This window comes from Brassica napus, chromosome A9, assembly GCF_020379485.1.
Source record: "Brassica napus cultivar Da-Ae chromosome A9, Da-Ae, whole genome shotgun sequence".
Classification (NCBI taxonomy): Eukaryota; Viridiplantae; Streptophyta; class Magnoliopsida; order Brassicales; family Brassicaceae; genus Brassica; species Brassica napus.
Genome location: NC_063442.1, coordinates 37,134,578 through 37,158,369, shown reverse-complemented (window position 1 = coordinate 37,158,369; position 23,792 = coordinate 37,134,578). Strand labels below are relative to the sequence as shown.

General features: G+C 35.3%; 2 protein-coding genes and 2 long non-coding RNA genes across 5 annotated transcripts; 1 reads left to right on the top strand and 3 right to left on the bottom strand.

Moving 5' to 3' along the window:
* Positions 1 to 2,006: 2,006 nt before the first annotated feature.
* Positions 2,007 to 3,354, bottom strand: LOC111213316 (zinc finger protein ZAT9-like). Its single transcript, XM_022715041.2, has one exon. It carries the CDS (start codon positions 3,259 to 3,261, stop codon positions 2,296 to 2,298), a length of 966 nt encoding a protein of 321 aa, XP_022570762.2. The 5' UTR covers positions 3,262 to 3,354; the 3' UTR covers positions 2,007 to 2,295.
* Positions 3,355 to 5,189: 1,835 nt separating this feature from the next.
* LOC106414654 lies at positions 5,190 to 7,489 on the bottom strand. 2 transcript variants are annotated; one of them, XR_007316591.1, is made up of 5 exons: positions 7,332 to 7,489; positions 6,941 to 7,246; positions 6,602 to 6,702; positions 5,621 to 5,992; positions 5,190 to 5,503 (listed from the first exon to the last, which is right to left on the bottom strand). It is a non-coding gene; the product is annotated as an uncharacterized LOC106414654 (long non-coding RNA). The 2 variants fall into 2 exon arrangements; XR_001282912.3 differs by having other exon boundaries at positions 5,190 to 5,992.
* Positions 7,490 to 20,079: 12,590 nt separating this feature from the next.
* LOC106414512 (cyclin-U2-2) lies at positions 20,080 to 21,243 on the bottom strand. Its single transcript, XM_013855155.3, has 2 exons — positions 20,650 to 21,243; positions 20,080 to 20,560 (listed from the first exon to the last, which is right to left on the bottom strand). The coding sequence occupies exons 1-2, from the start codon at positions 21,066 to 21,068 to the stop codon at positions 20,278 to 20,280; spliced, it is 702 nt and encodes a 233-aa protein (XP_013710609.2). The 5' UTR covers positions 21,069 to 21,243; the 3' UTR covers positions 20,080 to 20,277.
* Positions 21,244 to 21,622: 379 nt separating this feature from the next.
* On the top strand, positions 21,623 to 23,317 carry LOC125578495. The gene is made up of 2 exons (XR_007316590.1): positions 21,623 to 22,982; positions 23,119 to 23,317. It is a non-coding gene; the product is annotated as an uncharacterized LOC125578495 (long non-coding RNA).
* Positions 23,318 to 23,792: the final 475 nt, after the last annotated feature.

Genomic DNA, 23,792 nt, shown 5'->3' with positions numbered 1-23,792 from the left:
TTGGCTAGGTCTCGTCGGGATCACCAATCCTCTCTTGCGTGTAGATGAAGACATGAAGTTACGACTCTTGTAAGTTCCTTTGAGTTTCACATGATCATGATCTCTCCGATTATTTTTTATGTTTGTTATCCAAGAACGTGGATCCAATTAAAGCATGCACACGTTATTCATTATCAATTCTTTTTGAGTCACAATTAAAATAGTGATTCAAAACGGTTGATGTTGTTGAAAGCTACTGAATGAATCAGTTGACCAATTACGCTTTATTGTACGTTGAACTCACTGTTACTTTTTAAGATTGGAATATTTCTGTTCTCTAACGGATAACTAAGTAGTATATATGAATTTCAAAAAAGAGAGCTTGTTTTGCAAATATAATGTAGTTAACTGAGACATTTTCTGAAGTATATCATAACAACTGGTTGAAAGATCAGGGTGATGTGTCATATGTGTTTAGTAAAAGTCCCTATTAACAAAAAAAAAATTGGGTGTAACTATTAACTAAATATTATCAAGATAAAACATACTTTAGTTAGGAAAAGCACAAAAGGTAGTGTACATAAGAAAATTAAACGAAGAAGACTTCGAGCGCAAGCTGGTCCATCGAGTCAGAGAGTCGCTTTAATCACGCCCAACCAAACAAACATCTTTATTTGTGCTTCTCTGTGTAAACCACACCATTGTGATTTGTCTCCTTTGTTTGTTTATTATGATATCAGATTAATTTTACTATGAAACTACCAATATTTCTACCAACAAATAATAATTAACATCAAATAGATCGTTGATAAATAAAAGAAGTAGAAAAAGAGGAATCCAAACTTTTGATGCTCTTTCAATATACCTATTTCGTGAAACGTGTTATCTACTAATTTAGTGGTAATCCGTCCTTTAATGCGATGCGTTTGCTAAGTGAAAATGCGATTGTGTGAATTCAATATTTGTTTATACAGCTTGTATTTTATTTAATGAGTTATGGCAACCAATTGCATCAGCGAAAGGTTTATATTACAGATTTTTCTTGGTGTTACTACAACAAAAATTTACATTCCAGATAAAAACCCTGAATTGTAAAATGAATCGAAGTTAACAAAAAAGTTTACACGAGCGGTATATTATTGGTTTCTCATAGAAATATTTATCATATAGATTAAAGAGAAATTATAAATCCTTATGTAGTGTTCAAATTTTTTATTTATAAATCCTTATGTTTCATATAGATTTAAAAGTCTTACTAAAAGCACTCATGCTTGTCCAATCAACATCAACAACAATGTGAAGTAAGCCATAAGTTGAGTAGACCAAACTAGTTCAACTTTGTAATCGTATTAATTTTTGGTTGGAGGTTTGTGTAGGCTTTTGCTTTATTCTTTTCATAGTCGAATATTAGTGAAGGTTAGTGTCAGTCTCAGGATCTTGTACCAACGGCTGACATCAAAGGGGCTCACAATTGTGGACATAGAAGATGCATTTATTATGAAAAGTGATTTCATTTACTATTTAACCCTACGTTTTTTTTCTAATTCACTCGCTATACTTTTTCAGTTCAACTCCAAACACTTTAATGCCTCCAAAGTTTGGAAAAAGATCTTATCAAATTAAATGATTTCATGAGACTAATCTCACCAAAAATATAGTGCGAGCATAGTCAACCTTACTTGGATACAACCACTCTGAATCACAATGTGTTGGATTCTAATGGGGTGGTGAAAGTTAGTGGGTTTTGCTTCAAGTCATAAGTAAAGAATAAAGTAGTATAATTCAACACTTGTGGTAGACCAAACGAAAAACTACTCATGCATACTTGTGTCATTGGTACATATGTACCCCGGCATATGAAGTTTGAAGTATGGCTTTATTAAAGAAACGTCTTCTTTACTTCAAAGACTAAAATGTCTTGGGTCCTTGAAAATGATTTTTTGTTTGTTTCAGTGCCTTGACTACTCTAATACAAAGAGAACTGAGATAAGTCAAGTGAGGGCACTACTGCTAGTAGCTTTCAAAAGTCCCAAAACTACAATTCAACATAAGCATATAGTACATTGGAAGTCTATAAAAACTAAGTAGAAGCTTATTTGAATGTTCTTTGATTGATATGGTTAAGGCCAACACGACGTGAGGCCAAGAACTGGCGTTAGAACATGTAAAAGTAGCCTCTACTTTTCATTTAAAATAAACATTTTAGGTTTTTATTTTCTAACAAAATAAATAATAATAGTAAAAAGAAAAAGATTCAAACTTTACGAAAATATGGACGACCCGAATCACGCAAAGTCTGTTACCTTTTTCAAGCATTCATTGAAACACCATAGAGACTTCTTCTTCCTCGGTTGGTGCTGGAAGATTAAGATCTATCATCTTCTCTTTCACTGACACGGTTCCACGTACTTGATGATTTACAGAGAAGTTCCCTATTCCATGTGATCTTTTATGCCCACCAAGTGCTTGTCCCGACGCGAAAACTCTAAGACAAATCGGACATTCATGGATTCTCTTCTCTGGAGCAACAACTACATTTCCATACTCTGTTTGCTCTGTTTTGTTGGTGACTCTGTTCTTCTTGTGACTTGCTCTATGCCCACCTAATGCTTGATAAGATTTAAACACCTTCCCACATGTCTCGCACGTGTATCTCCCTTTCGTAGTTGTTGTTGCTCGATTAATTTTGTAACCTTCTGATGCTTCTGTCTCGATCTCTTCAAGTACTTCTTTACTACTACTAGTTTTGTTCTTCTTCCATTTGTCTCTTGAGAGCATCATGAGACAAAACGCGAGATCTTCCTCCGTCGTTGTATCAGAAGCTGAGCTTTGAGGAGGCTCAGCCTCAGCCTCAGGCTCGTTCTTGTAACCGAGTTGACTCGTTTTCATTTTCTTGCTGGAGAACGAATCGAGTTTCCGAGTTCGCTTGGAACGTTTCCGCCTCAGGTTAACAATATTCCTCGACGACTCTGTCTCGCTTCCATCATCATCATCCGTCGTTGGATGCTTCTCCTCTCTCAGCCCACTTGCTTGTCCTTCTTCAGACGAAGAAACATCCGACTTACTCTCATCACCGAGTTGACTCGGCCTTTCCTCTTCTTCTTGAATGCTAAACTTGTGAAGAGTTGGCATGTGAGATCTCATGTGGCCACCTAATGCTCTTCCGTTGACGAAGCTCTTAAAGCAAAACTTGCACTTGTAGCTTTCCATCTTCGATAACAAAGACAAAAGAAGCAAGAAGAGGAGGAAAAAAAAGTAGAGAGAAGTGGAATCTACAAGCATTCAAGCTTAATATTTGTATACAACACGCTCAAGAGGATTATTAGAAGAAAAAAAAACAGCTAAAATTAAATTCGTTTATTTACTGTTTAACAAAACTTGAAAACGGAAAGTGGAAAAGAAAAAATCTAATTAAAGCGTATGCATGAAGTTGAAGAAGAGACAATGTAACATGCGAGCCTTGCCCGTTTCTGCTAATATTTTCTTGAATTTCCCGATCTACCCTTCTATTTATGTTTGGTTTAAAAATAGTTTCTGGTCACCAGAAATAGCAGACGCAATGTAGCTGCTTTTCTCTATTTTTAGGTATTTTCCTCGCCAAAATTTAATTAATTTACGTGAAACCCTGTAAGGGGTATACTCGGGACTTCAAAACTTGCTGTTGTCCGAAAGTCTTGTGTAATGAGGTTGTAACCAACAAAAACAAAACGTTGTCCAAAAATGATGCGAGGATGTTAGCATGGGTTGCCTGTGAGTTTACAGTACGTGACAGTCACGTAGTATTCCAGCGACGGTTGTTTAGATTACATTCACCGATCAGTAACTTTAAATAGCAAAAACATCAGGTTAAATTCAATGTGATTTGACCTTACTCACAACAGATTCAAAATACGTTTATAACAGATGAATTAAGTTTAAATGCATAGAAATCACTATTGATAAATGATAACCAAAGCAGCATTCGATGTATGATTTAATTTTTTCCTTTTCATTTGGATCTTTGTTGGTTAAAAGAAAACATGAAAAAGTACCGTTGTGTTAGGAAGTAGAACAAGTCAAGATGCCATAGTTTGAGCAAATCCATTACCAATTTAGAGTTTTTGATTTTTTTTTATTCTAACAAAAAAAGAATAACGTGTATATTTTCAGTTCATATTTGTATTTTAATAGTAAAACGCGTTTTAACACTTTTAACCTCAAAAATCTTCATATAGTTAGGTTGTTTACAACAACGAGACTTTGTTGTAAGTGAGTTTAAGTAATCTTTGTGTTACCAAACTTGTGAAAATGTCGTTTTGCGTTAATTGTGTTAACCTTTTCGGTCACATGAAAACCATTTCACACCTCTCCTAAACTAATCCGATCGGGTCTAAAGACTTATAGTATGTACCATATTCAAAGCGAAACCAAACCGGTTTATATTTATAACTAGGGTTGGCCCGCCCTGCGGGCGGGATATATTTTTCTTATGATTTAAATTATTATTTTTATAAGATTTTGTAATTTGTGTTTTAGGGTTGCATTTGCAAGAGATATGTATATAATAATTTTTGTTTTTAAGAAAATTTTAGATGAAAAAAAATTATATGTGGTAAGATATATTTTGCTTATTTACAATAATTGTTTCTATACTAAAGAATTATGGCATTAATATATGGGAAAATCTCCAAAATAACACCTTTTTAAGTTTATATCACAAAAATAGCACTCAAAAACTAAAATGACCAAAATAGCATTTTATCTTTTGAAAAATTTAAATTTTTTTATTTTTCAAAATTTGAAATCTTATCCCCAAAACCTCACTTCTCAACTCTAAACCCTAAAACCTAAACTCTAAACCCTAAACCCTAAATTGTAAACCCTAAACCCCACCCCTTGAGTGCTATTTTTGTGACTTTTGACCTTGAGTGCTAGTTTGGGAACAAAAACTTGATTTAGTGCTATTTTGGTCTTTTTTTCCTAATATTAATTCTTGTATAGATTAAGTAAATATTTTCTTATTTAATCTCATACACTTTAGAGTTCTCGATTTAAATTGAATGGTTTTGGGATATTTTAAATTCTCTGTGTTACAATTGAAATAAAAAGCAAAGAAAAACACACTGGTTAAATATTTAATTGGTTTAAAGAGAATCCTGGACAGCTATCCTAAAAATATTTTAATTGTATGTTTTCTATCCCCTTTTACAAAAAAAAGTTCTCTTTTTAACTTTCTATATCGTTACCTCTGTATACTTTATAACATTTAATTTCTGCAATTACTTCTTTAAATACTTAACATGCAGATTTTAATACTTTACATTTCCATTTCAATCTTTTGTTTTAAAAATATATACTACAGTTAATATTTCTACACAGCTACATCATTCACAATTTACATATTGTAAATTATGTATATAAACAAAACAATTTTTCTATACTTATTTAACTTCATCCACTGCCGCATTGATCACATAAAACCCTCAGACTTACAAATCTGAATTGATCATGGGTCTTAAGAGTTAAGATGGAGAGCAAAGAAAACCTGCAAATATCACAGAAAGTTGTTATGCTGCAGAGAACCACGTAAACCTGCATACCTTAGTAATAAATAAATAAATATATATATGTTGAGATGGCATTAATTTGTTTATACACTAACGGTTCATCCATCATGTTATGTTTAGTAGCTTCCACAACGTGTGTGGTCAGCTTGGCATGGCTAGCTAGATTTGAGTTAGTTCCCAACAATCTTTTGGCGAAGTTATATAAGCAATGGCAACTTTCTTGACTTGTAGCAAACCCCCACTGCACTAAGCAGTGCAAGCCTAACTGAGATGGATGGTTGAATGTTGCAGTGAGTAAACTAAAAAATCAACATAAAATTGTTGTGGTTTTACCTTATGCATCTGAAAGAGAAATTCATGTGGACTCTTTAAAAATCAACCATTAAGGTTTCTAAGGGAAGCTAAAGAGCATTATTGGGATCAATGTGCTTGTTTAGTTTGCTGAATCAGATGGACTAAAACATCAACTGCAAGAAATACGGTAACACATTCATCAAGCTACAATAATTAACTAATCATTAGTCCAAAAATACTTCACATACACTTATCTGCAATGCAAAATCCAATTAAAAAATTTTCTCCACAAACAGCCCCTCAGAAGATTGTTATAATACTTCTGATCATCTGGAGCATCAACTTTTAAGGATTCTTTTATTCTACAATATAAGTGGATGGAAATGTAGTATCTGAAACGTAGAAAAAAAAAACAAATAATATAGATCTTTATAAAGAAATATGAACTCAAATTCCTAGGCGAGAAAGAAAACCTAAGTAGTATCTATATTGTTTGACAACTATATTGCATCTTTCTTCTCATATATATCAAAATACATGCAGTCGTTATATTGTGCTTCTCTTCTTCCTCTACAAACTTTGACCCTTTTCGAGATTTTAAATAGAGATTTTGGTTTTCAAATAGACTCTAGACTAATTAATGGTACATAATTGCATCTACAACAAACAATAGCACAACTAAGACCATACAGGTTATTATAATTTTGATTGAATGGTCTGTAAAGATTACAGAGCAATATTTTGTATATCATTGCCAAAGGTTAAAGATGTATATTACTCACCATGATCTGCATCATTTCTCTTCATTCTCTTGTGCATTCATATCCTTTCGCCGCAAACGTCTCCAATCATGCCAAACCGTACAAATTCATGGGGGTTTGCTCTGTCAGATCAAATACATGTATTGTATAACAACCATGAGCTCACAAAGAAAATACAATTATCATAAAATCAAGCAAAAACAATCCAAGATATAAAGTTTCTGCCTTTTCATGATAAAATTCAAAACAAAAAACACTGACATGTTCTTCACTCATCAGCTGTTTAAGTCTCGTATATATAAATTCAAAAAAAAAATCTGCAGCTACAAAGATTACTTAGAAAGACTAATCTTACACAACCTTTCAGAACCTCCATTGTTGGTGAAACTAATCAGAGCTTCCAGCTAACAACGAACCCTAAAGATTCACGGTGGCAACTCGTGAAGCAGATAGAGGTGAGTAAAGCAACTCCGCTCCAAACGCGGCCTGATTAGCGCCTTCTCCGCTGGCGAGCGTTTGATCTGCCTTCGCCGAGATTGTTTCTCCTTCACACGTAGATGTTGCCTCCATTGATTTTGATGTTCGGAGGAAACAATTCGACGGAGAAAGTGATAATCATCATCTTCGTTGTAAGTGTTTTAGCCGGAGTCTACGAAGAAAGCGTTTCTAGCGAAAGAATTAGCCATTATCAAAGATAGGTTTCTTAGAGAGTTTATAAATGAGGTGAAAGACTGATGCATTTCAAGCATACCTTTTTATACTTGAAGTTTCTGACGGAGTCAATAAATGAGGAAGCATTGAATCATAGACCGACAATAGTTAATAATTGTGTTGAAGACGACCCTTCGCATGAATAAACCGCAAAACGTTGCCAGTTTCCTGCAGCAGGAAGATGAACAGTATCGTCGTTTAGGGTTTAGTTGGAGCGTTTTATGGAGACGGCTGGCCGACTGGGTCTGTTAAAATGGACTGAAAACAACGATCAACAATTTTCGAAGCCCATTTAACAGTCCAAGTGAATAGTTTAAATATGTGTTACTTTCTTGTTTTCCTATCTAATGAAACGGTGAGTTTGGTGAGTTAAATAACCTGGACACGTGTCGCGCTCTCAGCCACCGACTTTTTGATGTGGATGATGACGTGGCGCGTTCTGGAGAGAGCAAACTGTCTTTTATATATATATACTAGTGGTATTCCGGCGCTACGCGCCGGGTATGTTTTATTCTTACATGAATATACAATTCATGTTATGGTCGTAGTAAAGAATATATGTTCAAAAATATGAAAATATATTAAAAGAAAAATGATATTTTCTCGATCTTTTTTAACAGTAGTTAGCGACTATTGTGTATTACTTTATTTTTTAGTTGGTTAGTTCAAAGTGGAATAGCATAAATGATTGTGACTAACCGATTCAATAAAAGTAGAATAAAAAGCCGATAGTCGTAACAAAGTTAATTTACTTGAAATTTAAACATATAGTAAAGTGGATGTTTTATTTAGAGAACATAGTTATAATGTTAAGTACCATGTGGACAGTATATAGAAAGAACAACATCTGAAATTTTATTTTAGAGACGAATATGAACTTTTGTACCAAAAGTAAGGTAGTTAGGCTCATTTTTATCAGTAATCTGTATAGAAAGCTTTCTGAAATTTATTGTTTTTAACTCTGATTTTGTTTTCCATATTGGATTCAAACAACAAAGCAAGCTCAAATGTATCATCCTAAGAACAACAACACAAAGACAAATATGAGAGATACTAAGTATAATTTATTAACACATTTTTTTAACTATACCACTATTTAATTAGTATAACTGTTTACTTTTGGGGGCAATCGGTCATTTGAAAATGTAATTGTGGTAGTAGCAATCCATTTCAAGGAAAAGCAAAAACAAAATTAAGAATTTTAAAAACATACTTTACACGCCGTTTCTAAATATGTGAACTCCACGAGAAAATACATGTGAAATCATATAGTAGAATAGAATCATAGATGTGTTTCTCTCCATATTCGACAGCTTATGTTACTACGAAGCCATTCATCGATGCATTAAAAATTGAAATTATGGTCCCAAGTAAAAAAACATAGGTTGTTTTCATTGTTGTAATTTTTGAAGAATATAGTGCATGTATCATTTCTTCTGCCACCTTCGGAAGCCTAATATTTGCTCTCAAAATCGGTTATGATTAAGCAACGTTAAGTCTCGCAGTTTCGTTGGGGCTGTTGTATGTGAAGGTAATAGTAAAATTCATTAGTTATGTTATTGTTTCTGGATGTCAGCTTCGTTTTGTTTGATCAAATGTATGATTTCTATTATCTATGTAATTTGTTTTATATATATTTACGCGTTTTCATTTGCATCACCAAGGTTTTTATATTTTATTTTATTTTATTTTAAATGATATTTTTGGCCCATCATATCTTCAGTTGAAAGTAGAGAAGAACCATGAGGTTCTAGAGATTGGATGTGGATGGCAGACTTTGGCTATAGAAGTTGTGAGAAAACTGGATGCAACTACACTGACATCACAGTATCTAATATGCACAAGAAAAAAAAACTGAAGGAAGCTGGACTTGAGGTCTTGTTTCTTATTTGTATATCTTTGGTATAATGGATCTGGTTTCTTAATTCCAAGACGTGGTAGGACCGGATTAAGTTTAGGCTATGTAGAAATATAAATTTTAAATATACGAAGATTTGAGTTTACAATAGACCCATGATCCTTGTTTCTAGCTGTTTTAACAAATTAATAATGTGCTTAGACTCAGTGAAGAGATGAAGAAACTAAGGAATACAAATTAAGAGCTTGCTAAAAACGATAGAAACTACAAAAGTACAACTTTCTCGGACTATTTATATAAAGGTCAAACATTAATACAAAGTTTACACTTCTTCCTTCACGCTTGCTTTCTTGGGATGGTTGTTGGCATTGTAAAACCGTCCAAATCCTTTGAAGGTTTTATTAGCTTCACAAGGTTAGGCCTTGCAATTACCAAATGCATATTCTCAATTGAGAACTTCAGTGTCTGTAAGCAACACAGTTGCTGCTAATCAATTCCATCATCATCGTCTTCCTTTTCCACTATTACTACCATCTTCTCTATGCTCTTTGTTTTCATCATAATCGACTTCTTTGTATTTTTCTTTTTCTTCTCGTTGTTCTTCTCTTCTTAGGTTTTATAGAACTCAAAGATTATAAGAATGCCTCTCTTATTAGCTTAAGAAAATATGCTCAAAACTTAAGCTCTCAAACTCTAAACTCTTGTAAGTTATGTCACACTTTGACATCTTCTTATATAGAGCTTATTATTTCCTAATCCTATTAAACAATATATTTAGATAACTCCTAAACATATCTATCCATATCTCGGTAGGATTAGGACTCATGCTTATCTCTAAGCTTCCTTGCTCTTCAAGCTTAATCCAACATTTTCCCCCTTAAGCTTGAACTCTATCTTTGACAACTCTAGAACTCCCATGAGCTCTCTCATCTCCTTGAACTTCAGTCTACCAAGTGCCTTGGTTAATATATCTGCCTTTTGCTCAGTCCCCGGAACATGCTCCACATTAATCTTTCCTTTCTCAACACACTCTCTAATGAAGTGGTATCTAGTGTGAATATGTTTGCTCCTTCCATGAAACACAAGGTTTCTTGTAAGTGCAATGGCTGACTGATTATCAATCCGTATGACCACTTTCTCACACTTCGAACCATTGATCTCTTCAAGCAAATCGTGCAACCAGATCGCCTGACGTGCTGCCTCTGTTCCTGCCATGAATTCCGCTTCACATGACGACAAAGCTACTGTCTCCTGCTTCTGTGAGCACCAAGTGACTGGACTCTTCCCAAGGTAAAAAACATGACCTGTTGTGCTTCTACCATCGTCAGGATCCACATTATGACTGCTGTCACTGTATCCTATCAGCTTTGTTGCCGTTGCTGGTGATCGCTCAAAAACCAAGCCGTAAGTTGTCGTCCCTTTCAGATAGCGCAAACACTGCTTCATTGCAGCACCATGTGATTCCTTTGGATCTTGCATATACCGGCTTAACACTCCTACACAATATGAGAGGTCTGGCCGTGTGTGCAATAAGTAGCGTAAACAGCCAATGTTGCGCCTGTAATTTGTTGCATCTATCGATCTCTCTTCTTCTGATTTTGATAACTTGAGTCCAGGATCCATAGGTGTCTGCGTTTCATTGCAGTCTTTCATCCCAGCTTCCTCCAATATTCTCATTGCATAACCTCTCTGACTCAGCGTAATTTCATCAAGGTGTTGACTCACTTCAATTCCGAGATAGTATGTCAACTCTCCCAAGTCACTCATCTCGAATTTAGTTGACATCTCCCTTTTAAACTCAATGATAAGCTTCATGTTTGATCCTGTAACAAACAGGTCGTCAACATAGATTGCAACAATGAGGAGATCATCTTCTACCTTCTTTCGATAAACTGATGGTTCTTTGGAACACTTGACAAACTGCAGCTCCTTAAGTGTTGAATCCAACTTGTTGTTCCAGGCTCTGGGTGCCTGTCTCAAGCCGTACAAAGCTTTGTTTAGCCGATAGACTTTGTCTTCAGACCCTTTAACCTCGAACCCCTCCGGTTGCTTGACGTATACGGTTTCTTTCAACTCCCCATGTAAGAACGCCGTCTTGACGTCAAGGTGGTGAATCCTCCACCCGTTAGCAGCAGCTAGGTTTATCAGAAGTCGTATTGTCTCTATGCGAGCCACGGGAGCGAAGACTTCATCAAAATCTACTCCATGTACTTGTACGTATCCTTTGGCGACAAGGCGGGCTTTATGCTTGTTGATACTACCATCAGAGTTCCTTTTGAGCTTAAACACCCACTTCAAGCCAATCGACTTTGCTCCAGCTGGTAACTCTGCAAGTGTCCAGGTTCCGTTCTTCTCTATGGACCGTATCTCGTCTTTGCAAGCCAATGTCCACTCTTTTGACTCCTTTGCCTCCTCAAAGCTATGTGGTTCGTCATTCAGGCACATGAGCAAGTAGTCTCCTTCTTCTTCTGCAAGGAGTACGTAATCCTCTAAATACTTGGGTTTGACGCTTTCTCTCTGCGACCTTCTCAGCGTGACTTGTTCTTCTTCTTCTCCCTTGCTTTCTTCTTCAAGATCTATCACAGTGCTCGTTATATCTTTAATTTCTTGAGCACCACGATTACCAGTTTCAACTTCAGCTGCTTCTTCACTCAACCATTGATCTTCATTAATACCATGATTCCCAAACTCACTAAAACTGATCTTAAACTCTCCAGCTGTACTCTGTTCTGCGTTAGTCTGATGCCAGTTCCATCCTTTTGTTTCGTCAAAGACGACATCTCGACTCACAATAATTCTCTGTGTCTGAGGATCATACATACGGTAGGCTTTAGAACCCGGTTCTGTCCCTAGATGAACAAGGATTCTTGACCTATCTTCCAACTTCTGCAGATGTGGCTTTACTACTTTCGCATAGCCTATGCACCCGAATGTTTTGAGATGACTAACGTTAGGTTTCTTCCCTCGAAATGCCTCGTACGGAGTCTTATCCTTAAGCACTCTGGTAGCCACTCGGTTCAACAAATAGGTCGTGTGTCTGATTGCCTCTCCCCATAGATAACTTGGAACTTGCATATGCTTCAGTATGCTGCGTGTCATGCCCATCATTGTTCTGTTCCGTCTCTCCACCACTCCGTTCTGCTGTGGCGTATAGGGAGCCGTGAGATGCCTTTTAATTCCCATCTTCTCGCAAAACTCATTGAACTCGTGAGAAACAAACTCTCCACCTCTGTCACTTCTGAAAGTCTGTATTCTTTTACCTGAGTCTTGTTCTACCATTGTCTTAAACTTTCGGAATTTCTCAAAGACTTCACTCTTCTCCTTAAGTAACACTGTCCACATATAGCGCGAATGGTCATCGATGAGCACAAGTACATACTTGTTTCCTGGAATTGTGTGTGGCGTTATCGGACCACAGAGATCACCGTGAATGAGCTCAAGTATCTTATCTGCTCGGTATGAGGTAGACTGCGGGAATGATTGTCTCGCTTGCTTGCCAAGCAAACATGATCCACACACACTTTTCTCCACTGCTACATGAGATATTCCATTCACAAGCTCCCTTTGCACCATAGACCTCAAACAATCAAAGTTTATGTGTCCTAACCTCGCATGCCAACGGACAGAGTCGCTAGTTGTTGTTGTCAAGAGACACATGGTATCTTTTATCCCCATCCGAACTTTATATAATCTGTTCTTCGACCTCATTGCTTTGACCAACAACTTACCATCTTGAACATGCATAGTTAAACATTCTCCTTTCAGCCTTATGTCGCAGCCTGACTCTGTGGCTTGTCCGAGACTGACGATATTACTCTTCAAGTCAGGTATGTAATAGACATCTTTCATTGTTCTTGCTTCTCCGTTTCCGTCGATAAACTCAATGGAACCCTTTCCTTTGATGTCTATGCGAGAGTCATCCCCAAACTTAACCTTTCCTGTGATGCTTTCATTAACTCTTTTGAAATATCGACGATCTCCAGTCATGTGGTTACTGGCTCCATTGTCCAAGTACCACATGTTATCCTCTCCACAAGATTCATATCTACTCAGCATCACGTTTTCTTCATTAAGATAGATTACCTCATGCATCATAAGCTCGTCTGCATCTTGGGTATCATCTCTTTCTTGTTCTTGCGCTTCTTGCAGCTTGAGGAGACGATCTGGACAAGTGGAGGCGTAATGACCCATCTTGTCACAACGGAAACACATTATTCTCGATGTGTCTCTTCCCCCATAGCGTCCACGTCCTCTGCCCCTGTTAGTCCGTCCTCCTCTGCCTCGAAACCCTCTATCATCCTGAGAATCACGCGTGGATTGCTGCTCTGTATTAGAATACATAAGCTTGCTTTGATCTTCCGGATTGTCATCTTCCTCCTGAACACGTTCTTCATAAGCTTTCAAGCGCCCCACAATATCTTCAAAACTCGTGGTCTTGAGATCAAGCACCTGTTCAAGAGCTGCGACGATGTGTATATATTTCTTGCGGGGTAGGCACTTAAGAAACTTTTTGACAAGTTTTGGTTCCTCAATCTCCTCTCCCAAAGCACTGGATTTAGAAGAAAGCTCTGATAGCTTGCCGACAAAGTCATCGATCTTCTCGGTGTCTTTCATCTTTAACCTATCAAAATCCGCCATTAAGGTCTGCAACCTTGCCTCCTTGACCCTCTCTGCACCAACATGACGAGCCCTGACAGCATCCCACACCTTCTTCGCACTGTCCAACTCTCCAACTTGCAGAACCAAAGTCTCGGGTATCGCTTGGAACAATAGAGCGATTGCTACGTCGTTCTTATCATCCTCATCCGTTCCGTTCTCGACAATACTCCACACTTTATGAACTCTAAGCAAGTTCTTCATCCGTATCGCCCACACCGTGTAGTTGGTTGAGTTCAACATTGGACACTTGATGGAGGATTTCTCTCCATCCTTCAAATTTGTATTCGATACTATTGCTAAGTCTCCCATTCTCGATCGTTCTTCAAATTATCAACGGATGTTGATTTTTCTGAAGCTCTGATACCAAATATAGAACTCAAAGATTATAAGAATGCCTCTCTTATTAGCTTAAGAAAATATGCTCAAAACTTAAGCTCTCAAACTCTAAACTCTTGTAAGTTATGTCACACTTTGACATCTTCTTATATAGAGCTTATTATTTCCTAATCCTATTAAACAATATATTTAGATAACTCCTAAACATATCTATCCATATCTCGGTAGGATTAGGACTCATGCTTATCTCTAAGCTTCCTTGCTCTTCAAGCTTAATCCAACAGGTTTGCTTCTTCTCTGATTGGTCTCGTAAGATCCCACCATAGGTTTATTGTTATGATATATTTTCTCTGTGCACAAGGTAGTATGTTGCAGAACTTATAAATTACAATCTCGAGGTATATTTTTCTTCAACCATTAAAATAGAGCACTAACCTGAAAAGAACTCCAACTCCATCATAACTGACTGCACTCTCTTTCGATAAAACAATATTTCTTTAAACACACAGTTTCTCATAAATAATTAAATGATGGAGCAAAGTTAAGCCATTGTATAGACTGGTTAGAGGTTTTGAGTGTTGGGGAGTGCAAAAACACTATCCAACCGTTCATAGCACAGTTAGCTACTCTTTATTATACAAAACAAATTGATTATATTGTCCCATTGAGGAGATGCAGAAGGAAAAAAGGTTTTGTTTTGCAAGAAAATAATAAAAATGAGGCAGAAAGTGTTGTCTGACGTACAATGACAACTATAATCAGTATGGTATACTATGGATGGGGTTAAGCCAAAACTGATCACCTCTGGCCAACTTCGTATCTATATTCATCTTATTTGCAATAAATTCTTAATCTTAATAATTGACTTTAAGAAATAAAAAAAATCATGGGATGATAAAGCTAGTAAGCAATATCCGCTGCACCCAGTTCCAATAACAATTGATAGGTACATCAGTTCACGCTTCAGTTGCAAAAGAAAAAAGACACAAAGCAATCATTCAGAGGTGACCGCACAAAAAATATTCTTTTCTGCCAACAATGTCTAGAAAAATTCAAAGCATAAAGACCTTAACAGAGTTGACTGAACCTAATGGCTATAGTTTTATGCGGAAGAGAAGAGATATACATGGTAGTTGTCTGTTCGTATTAGCCAATGCTCATAGCTGCTCGTGGCTGCAGAGTCGAAAAAGCTCAGTGGGAGTATCCTTCTTCGAGTTTGTTGTTTCTGGGAAGGACGTTCTATCGTTGAAACGAATGGAGACTGGGGAGTCAGAGAGTGGGAAAATATTGTTGCTCCGTGTGACCTCAAATCCACTAAGCGAATACACAGAACCTTCACTGAGACGACGCCTGAAAGTATTGAGGCGGCTGGCATGGATCGTCCCTTGGATAAGAGTTGAAGCAAGAGAAGAACATACCAAAAATCAACACAATCTGGGGGTCGCAAAATACGTATATAACAATCACAAGTCGACGAGATTACCTTCTCGTCAAGCAGGATCATGTCCACAATCATTAACTCTCGTGCCTTCTATGCTCTCTCTCTCTCTCTATATCCTGAAGAACAAACACACAAAGAGTGGCCAATATTAAGCTGAATTAGCATTTACAGTGTACATTTGTCACACTTCAGAAGCTAAAAAGAAGAAATCTCTAACCTCAGATCACACCGTTCGACAGGAGACTTGCCAGAGGGCTGAGCATGTTTCATGGCCATAGCTTTATATTCTGCGACTGAGGTTTTCGATTATGGTTGGACTGAAGGTTTATGAAGGGGGAGACAAAGGGATGTCGAACGATACCATATCTCATTAAATAAGGAGTTAAGAATCGAATTGAATGATTTAGAGTGGATCAACATTATTACACCGCAACGCCGAGTTGCAGAGACCGATGAATTTCCAGATGGGACGATGAAGGTGATGGAGGAGTCGTTGCTCGACTGCGACGACCAAGCTAGGTTTGGAAGTTGTAGTGGGCTGTTGTTAGAACGGGCCATTGAAATTATTTTAGGCCCAATCGAATTGGCCTAATAGCAAACGGCATCACGACGCGCGAGAAGCAAGAGAGAGCGTGAGAAACACCGGTCCACTCCCAAACCGCCAAGTGTCCAAAAACGCCCCATCCTCTGTGCTGACATGGCTGCAGGAGGTGAGAGAAAACCCCATTTTATATATACTAGAGATTTTTTCCGCGCTTCGCGCGGATTGTGTCTTATAAATTTATATTATTTATAATATTATTTGTCGGTTTTTTTCTTTTACATTAACTTCTTGTTTTTTCAATGTTAGTTTTTCTTAATTTAAATTTATATGTTTATAATTTTTCATTTTTTTTGTTGTAATTATATTTTTATTGATGGTTTTTTGTATGTGACATAAACTTTTTGAAATTTTAAAATAATGTTATATATAGTACAATTAACACATTAAAGAAGAGAAACATATTCAAGCACATTTTACACTGATTTTATATGCATAATTTTAAACATTATATATGTATATATTATAAGTTTGAAACATGTAAATGCTTTCTAAAGCTAAATACTTGTTCTGAGTTTACATAACTTATCGAAAGTTTTATCTATTTTTAAATTCAAATCACATAAAAAAATATATCAAAAAGTCAGTATAGATTGGTCTTTTGGGCTTTTAAATCAACACTGAAAAATTACATGAATCAGATAACAACAGTTTTATAAACAACTGGATAAAATTTGACTGAGCCAAAGATTTTGACACAATATGTTCTTTCTTCTTCAAATTACGAAATGCCTATAGGCACAAGAAAAAAAATCATAATTTTTGTTTTCACTTATATAACATTTTTTATCCTTTACACATAGAGTTTATTACACTGCTATAAGCAATGGAGAACTCTATTCATATAAGATTCACATCTATGCATTTTGACAAAGAAGAATTTTAGCCATCTTTAGTTTCGGAATGGACCAACTTCAGTCATATGCACTATATTTTCTCTATGATTCAAATCTTACAATTTTAATATATGTGCAGATTTCCATGTGAAAAAGTATGCACGCCATTTATCATTCAACCTATTACTTTTTCCAAAGTAAACACTATAATCCTCGTTTGGTTAGCTCCACAAACTAATCTCTTTGGATCAGTTTACTAAAAAATATGGATACTAATGTCAGAAAAGAATATAAACACTATCAACAACAAATATTGGCATAAAACTATTTGGTTCAAGGAACATATTCCACGTAATGTGTTTATATCATGACTGGCTTTGCGGAGAAGACTGCCAACCAAGGATCGCTTGAGGCGTTGGAGGTTAAATGTCTCAGGAACGTGCGTCCTTTGTAATCTGGAAATAGAGACTCACCATCATCTCTTCTTTGAGTGCTCTTTATCTCGTTTGATATGGGAGTCTTTTGCTGCTGAAGTTTGGATTTCTCCTCCGGCTGATCTACAGTATGTTGCAGCCTGGATCAATCAACCTCGCGTCAACGCAGATGCACATGCTACTTCAGTTATCAAGCTCTACTTTCAGTCATCTATCTACCTGCTGTGGAAAGAGCGTAATGCTCGTGTGTTCACAGCTGTCTCTTCACCTTCATCAGTCATCCTTGCCTCTCTCGACCGTATAATGCGTGACCGTCTCCTCTCTTACCCGGCAAGTTCTTCTTTCTCCTCTTCTCTACTTCTTTTTTATATTTCTTGTATAAAACCTCTTTAAGGCTTTTTTTACCTTGAGTTGTTGGTGGTTGTTTTTGTTTCCTTGTTGTAATAGGTTGTTTAAAAACAACAGTGTAACCTTTCAGAAAATGATAATCTTAACATCTTACAAAAAAAAAAACAAATATTGACTTATTTATGTGAATATATATTTTATTTTAAATCATTTTAGTGGACGAAGAAAACATCATAATTTGTACAACAAATTTTCTTAGATTCACCTCATCATACTCACCATTTTACCATTTTAATTATATAATTTTATATGAGATTTTTCATCCTCCCTGGTTATTTCTCTTTATTTATAACTACAATATAAAGTTATAAACTATATATATATTATAAATTAATATTTTATTTACCCTTGAAATCTAATGATTAAAAATAGAACATAATTCAATGTAGATATATGATTCTATTAATAAATTAACAGTTACAAATATGAAATTTCTAGAAATATTAAAAGTCATATGTTAGTTAATTATCTTCTAAATGACATATATTTCTAATTTTTTATTGATGAGAATATTTTGGCTGAGGTGGATAGTCCCAAAAGCCTTGAATTTAGTCTCTTTTATATAGTAGGATATATATATATATATAGATATAGATATATATAGATATCATAGGCTCTGTAGGCCTATAGACTACAACCATAAGCCCACATTAACAATGAACAATGTTATAATCTTCAAAGCGCGGATAATCCATTGTTATTGGGTAAGGAGTGTTGCTAAAAAAATTGGGCTAGGAGTTTGTTTGGGTCTCATTAGCCCAAGTATATCTAAGCGTTGATACATGCCTCGTTAGGTAGATGCTCGTGAACCACACTACACTATCAATAGATACTTTGTATTCTTATACAAATGGCATGAAGCATTACGGCTGATTAGTTTATATGAAAAGGCATTTTACTTTGTTTTCTCGCAATGGGCTTGTGGGCCCTTTCAGTTTGACCTTATCAAGACAACTTTTTAGTTAATCAAAGCTAGACGGTAGAAATTCACAAATACCATTGTTTTAAGAGCCATTGAACTTAAGATCCAACCACTGAAACCCACCAAATGGACGATGAGTCATTTTTCTTTGTTATTTTTGTTGAAAAAAATTGACTAGTACTTAGTAATTTATCTTCATTTAACAAATAAAACTAAGACGGAAAATAAAGATTATTAGTGAGTATTTTTCCTTGATAGTAAGCTTTTGAAAACACCATTATATAGGTAAAGTAGCAACTTAAACCATATAATTACAAATATATATATATAAACAATCGGTACAATTATTAGTGTGTATACCTTCGGCGAGGCAATTATTAGACATCATATCAAAAACATCAATCCTAATTTTATTCCTCTAAATATATGGTGCAAAGGATTAAGTCAGATGGTTGATAAATTACTCTGGTTAGGTAGATAGATGCTCGTGAACCACACTACACCATCAATAAAAAAATATAGATACTTTTTTATTCTCATAATGGCATGGAGCATTACGGCTGATTAGTTTAAATGAAATAGTTTAAATGAAAAGAATGGCATGAAGCATTACGGCTCATTAGTCATTAGTTTAACTGAAAAGGCATTTTACTAATTGTTCGCATGAGAATGAGAAAGATACAACGATATCTTGTAAGTTTCTAGCTACAATAAAAAATGTTAATGAATTTTGCATGGTGATGAGAAAAATACAAGAATAACTTTTTTTTGGCTATAAAATGATAACTTGTGAGTTTCTACGGTAAAAAAAAGTTGGCGATGAATTTCTTTTAGCACTCTAAAGTCTAAGACTATGTGGGAAACAAACATGACCGGTTTCCGACATCCAAAAATGAGAAAGATTCAATTAATCTGAAACTTTAATATCATATAATAAAAAAGGTTGTTGCACATATATAATGGGAATGTAGTATTTAATAAGATATCTTTATTAAAGAACTTTAAAGCTATCGATAATAATGTTATCTTTGTAACCTACCGTTTGATCAAATATTAGACACCAAATCAGCTCGCAAATCCTATCTTTAGCATCCATATTGTATATGGGCAAAATGAACAACTTGGATATATTTTAATTTTACCCCAAAAAGGGGTATATTTTAATTATTTTGTACAATTTTGAAAACAAGGTGTAAATATATGTGGTTTTCTAACATACTTGTTTTTTTTTTTTTTTTTAAACTGTGTATTTCATATTTCAAAATTTTCATGCAAATTCTCTTGGTTAGTGAATGCAAATGAAACGATTTTCTCAACTTCAATAGATAGTGAATCTATATACAAATCTACAATGCTCAGTACATACATCACTGCTATCTCTACTCAATTATGTTTACATTTACACCAACACCATGCCAATAAAACTCTGACCAACAGAAAGTCAAGATCACAAGCACAAACGACAAAACTAAGGAAGAAGAGTTTCTTTGTCTACAACAAGACTCGAGCAAACTGATGATGATGATGATGATGTTTAGGATCTTGAACGATCATTTGTCTAGATTTGATTTCTTCGGCGCAACGCAATGCCTTCTCAATCTGATAACCTCCTCCAAAGCTGACCTCTCTTTCAAGATGACAACAATAACTCTCGAACACACTCACATTAACATGTAGCTTGAATCCCATCAAGAACAGAAACTCTAACTCTAATTTGTTCAAATCCTCTGTCTCTAAACCACCTACTTTGGCAAAATATGAATTTCTGTAATTCCTGGAAACATAAATGAAAACATATCAGAAAAAAATGACTAATTAAAAAAAAATAATGGAAAAATATTGAAGTTTCTTTTCGAGACTTACAAATCTTCGACGTATTTAGAAGCGATCATGATGGTGGTGATTAGGAGGCGATGTACATTAGCGAGACTGATTCTAAAACCGGGATTGAGTTGACAGAACCGGTCAATGTAGACATAAGCCACCACGTAAACCGATGGACCGGCTTTTGTGTACCGGAAAATTCTCTCTAGGTACGATTGGATGGTCATATCTGGAATTTCACGGCAATCAAAGATCTGGGTTTTGCCACTCCGGCCGGAAGAAGACGACGCCGGCGAAGCTCTACGACTGATTCTCTGGTTTCGAGTTAGAGTTCGGTCGATAAGAGAAGATAGAACAGAGATAACCAGAGGTGTCTTGGTATTGTCTTGGTTCGAGTAAGAGTAAAGATCAGACCGGAGTTTTCTCGGAGAGATTGTTAGAGAATTAGAAACCGCCATTGAACTCTTGTTATTCTTTTGTCGGAAAGTTAGCAAAGTTGTATCCACGAGGAAGAGATGATTTTCTTTGAAGTGATGTAATCTAAGTTGAAGTGAGATGAAGAGGTTTTGTAGAGGTTTATATATAAGCCTTCGAAACCAACAACCAGGTACCTTCCTCTGCTTTTCTTTTATTTAATTTTAAATGTTACTACCTTCGTGTGTGTTTTTTTTTTTTTTGCTAAAATGTAAATTTCATATTAATGACTATAAGATTATACAAAGGAATCTTAAGTTCAGAGCCATCTTGGCAAAAAGAAAGAAAAAACAAGATGGATCTAGGAAACAAAGGTAGAATATCAAGTTATCTCATCCAAAGAGACATGAGAGTACTAAACTGTTTGCGCTTTCTCTTTGCAGAGATAATGTTTCTCACCTCCCTGTCAAGGCCAGCAAAAACTGAAGCAGCAGAGATCACTAGTAAAAATATATCGCATAGCCACTGTATTGCCACTGCAAAACCGTGGCTATATAAAAAAAGCCACGTTTTCGCTACGGACTAGCCATGATTTTAAATTGGCCACGGTAAAACCAAGTAGCCACGGCAACAGCCACTAAGATTTTCGTGGCTAGTTAAGAAACCACGATATTGCCACTAATATTTCCATGTCTATGTACATAGCCACAGTATAGCCACTGTTTCAACGTGGTTTTTATAAAATAGCCACAATGTTGCCATGAACTTTCCGTGGCTATTTGAAATCCTAATCCCTAAACATATTTTTAAATTTTAAACTCTAAACATAAACATTAAGACTCTAATATTTTCATAATAAAACTTCAATATTAAATTCAACCTCAAATTTTAATCATTTGATTTTTTTTATATCAAATCTTTAAAAAAAATTTATCTTAAATCTTTAAGCTCCATTTAAAATCCTAGCTAATCTTAGTTTTAAACTATACATTCTTTAATCCTATGTTTTTTTAAAAAATTCCAATTATAACATTTTAAACTTAAACTCTAAATCTTAAATATAAAACTATAAATTTAACTTTTCAAAACTTTTTGTCAAACCATATATCATATAAACTCAAATCATATATCATACTTCAAACCCTAAATCTCAAACTTAAACCTTACATACAACCATAAACTCTTACATTTAACCTTAACATTTAAATTTAAGCCTTGACATTTAAACTCAAATCCTATTTCTCAAACTACAAATTCTATATTAAATTAAATCATTAAACAATATATCTTATATTTAACCATCATACCCTATACATTTTCTAAACATTAAACGCTAACCATTTTTTTTATAAAATAAATTATCAAAGTATATGAAGAATTATACACTGTTTTTAAAAGTATGAACTTTTTTTTTAAAATTATACATATAATAAAAACTAAACAACTATAAAAATGGACAACATAAATAAAACACACAGATTTTTTTATTTCTTTATTTTTTCTTTTCTACTTACCTCTCTTTTCTCAACCAATAAGAAGGAGTTGCGTGGATTGATAATTTTAACCACTAGATTAAAATTATGAAGGGTCCAGATTAAAATCCTTTTGTGTTTCTTTCTTCTTCTTTTTTTCTCTTTTCCGCTCTCCTTCGTCTGATTTTTCTTCTTTCATTCTATCTCTTTCTCTGTAACAATCGACTCATGTATTCACCTCCTCACCATCACCACCGGTCGACCTCTCTTCGTCTTCCTCTTCTCTGGCTTCACCTCCGCTATTTCTAGTTGATATGTTTTGTTTTGTTTATAGATCTGAGAAGGAGCAGTGATGAACCTTCAAGGAGAACGTGGGTGACGGAGCAGACGGTGAAGAAGAAGACGGTGTGACGGTAAAAGTCTTCATTGGTCAATGCAAATCTGACCCTTCCCTTCTCTCGACTCCTTCAGCGAGTATCTCAAGAGGTACCAAACACTCTCTCTCCTCGTTTATTTCGATCTAATCGTCTTTTTATATGCTTTAATTTTTATATGTGGTAGTTGATTCATAAGTGATTCATAAAGTATTCATCTTTGTTCTTGACTCTCTCTGCGTGTATAGGCACAACGTGAATCTGACGATGAAGGGAAGGAGAAGTGGTGATGTGGGAAGATGATGAAACGGAAAAGAGAAGTGGTGGTGAAGCGTAGTGCGGCGCCTCCGGTGAAGCGTAGTGCGGTGTATATATGTATTTATGTATATATATTAATGTGTATTTTATGTTTTAGTATCAATTAATAAAAATTATTTGTTTGGCCTTTTTATTTCTGTTTATTTTTTTTTGTTTTTATTTTTAGCATAGCCACGGTTATAGCTGTTATTATCGTGGCTAACATACCCTCGAACATAGCGTGGTAAAACCATGGCTATTAGCCACGTTTAGCCACGGTTGTTTTTTAGCCACGAGGCTATAGCCACGGTAAATTTCTGATCCAAAAGCGTGGCTTTTTCTTTTATAGCCACGAATTACTGCTCTATAGCCACGACATTGCAGTGGCTATGCGATGCATTTTTACTAGTGGATGGAGATTTGGTTATGAACCTTCGTGTGTGTTAAATCGATAGTTTACTCTTTTAATATATAGTTTGTAAATGTACGGTAGGTCAAAGACAAGGTGTTTGAACCGTATATTGCGTGTGCATGTGTATAAATATTTAAGCTTCGGATCTTAGTAATCCACGTTGAACGTAACAAATTTATGTGTAAATTTAAAAGTTACGAAAAAAAGATTTTG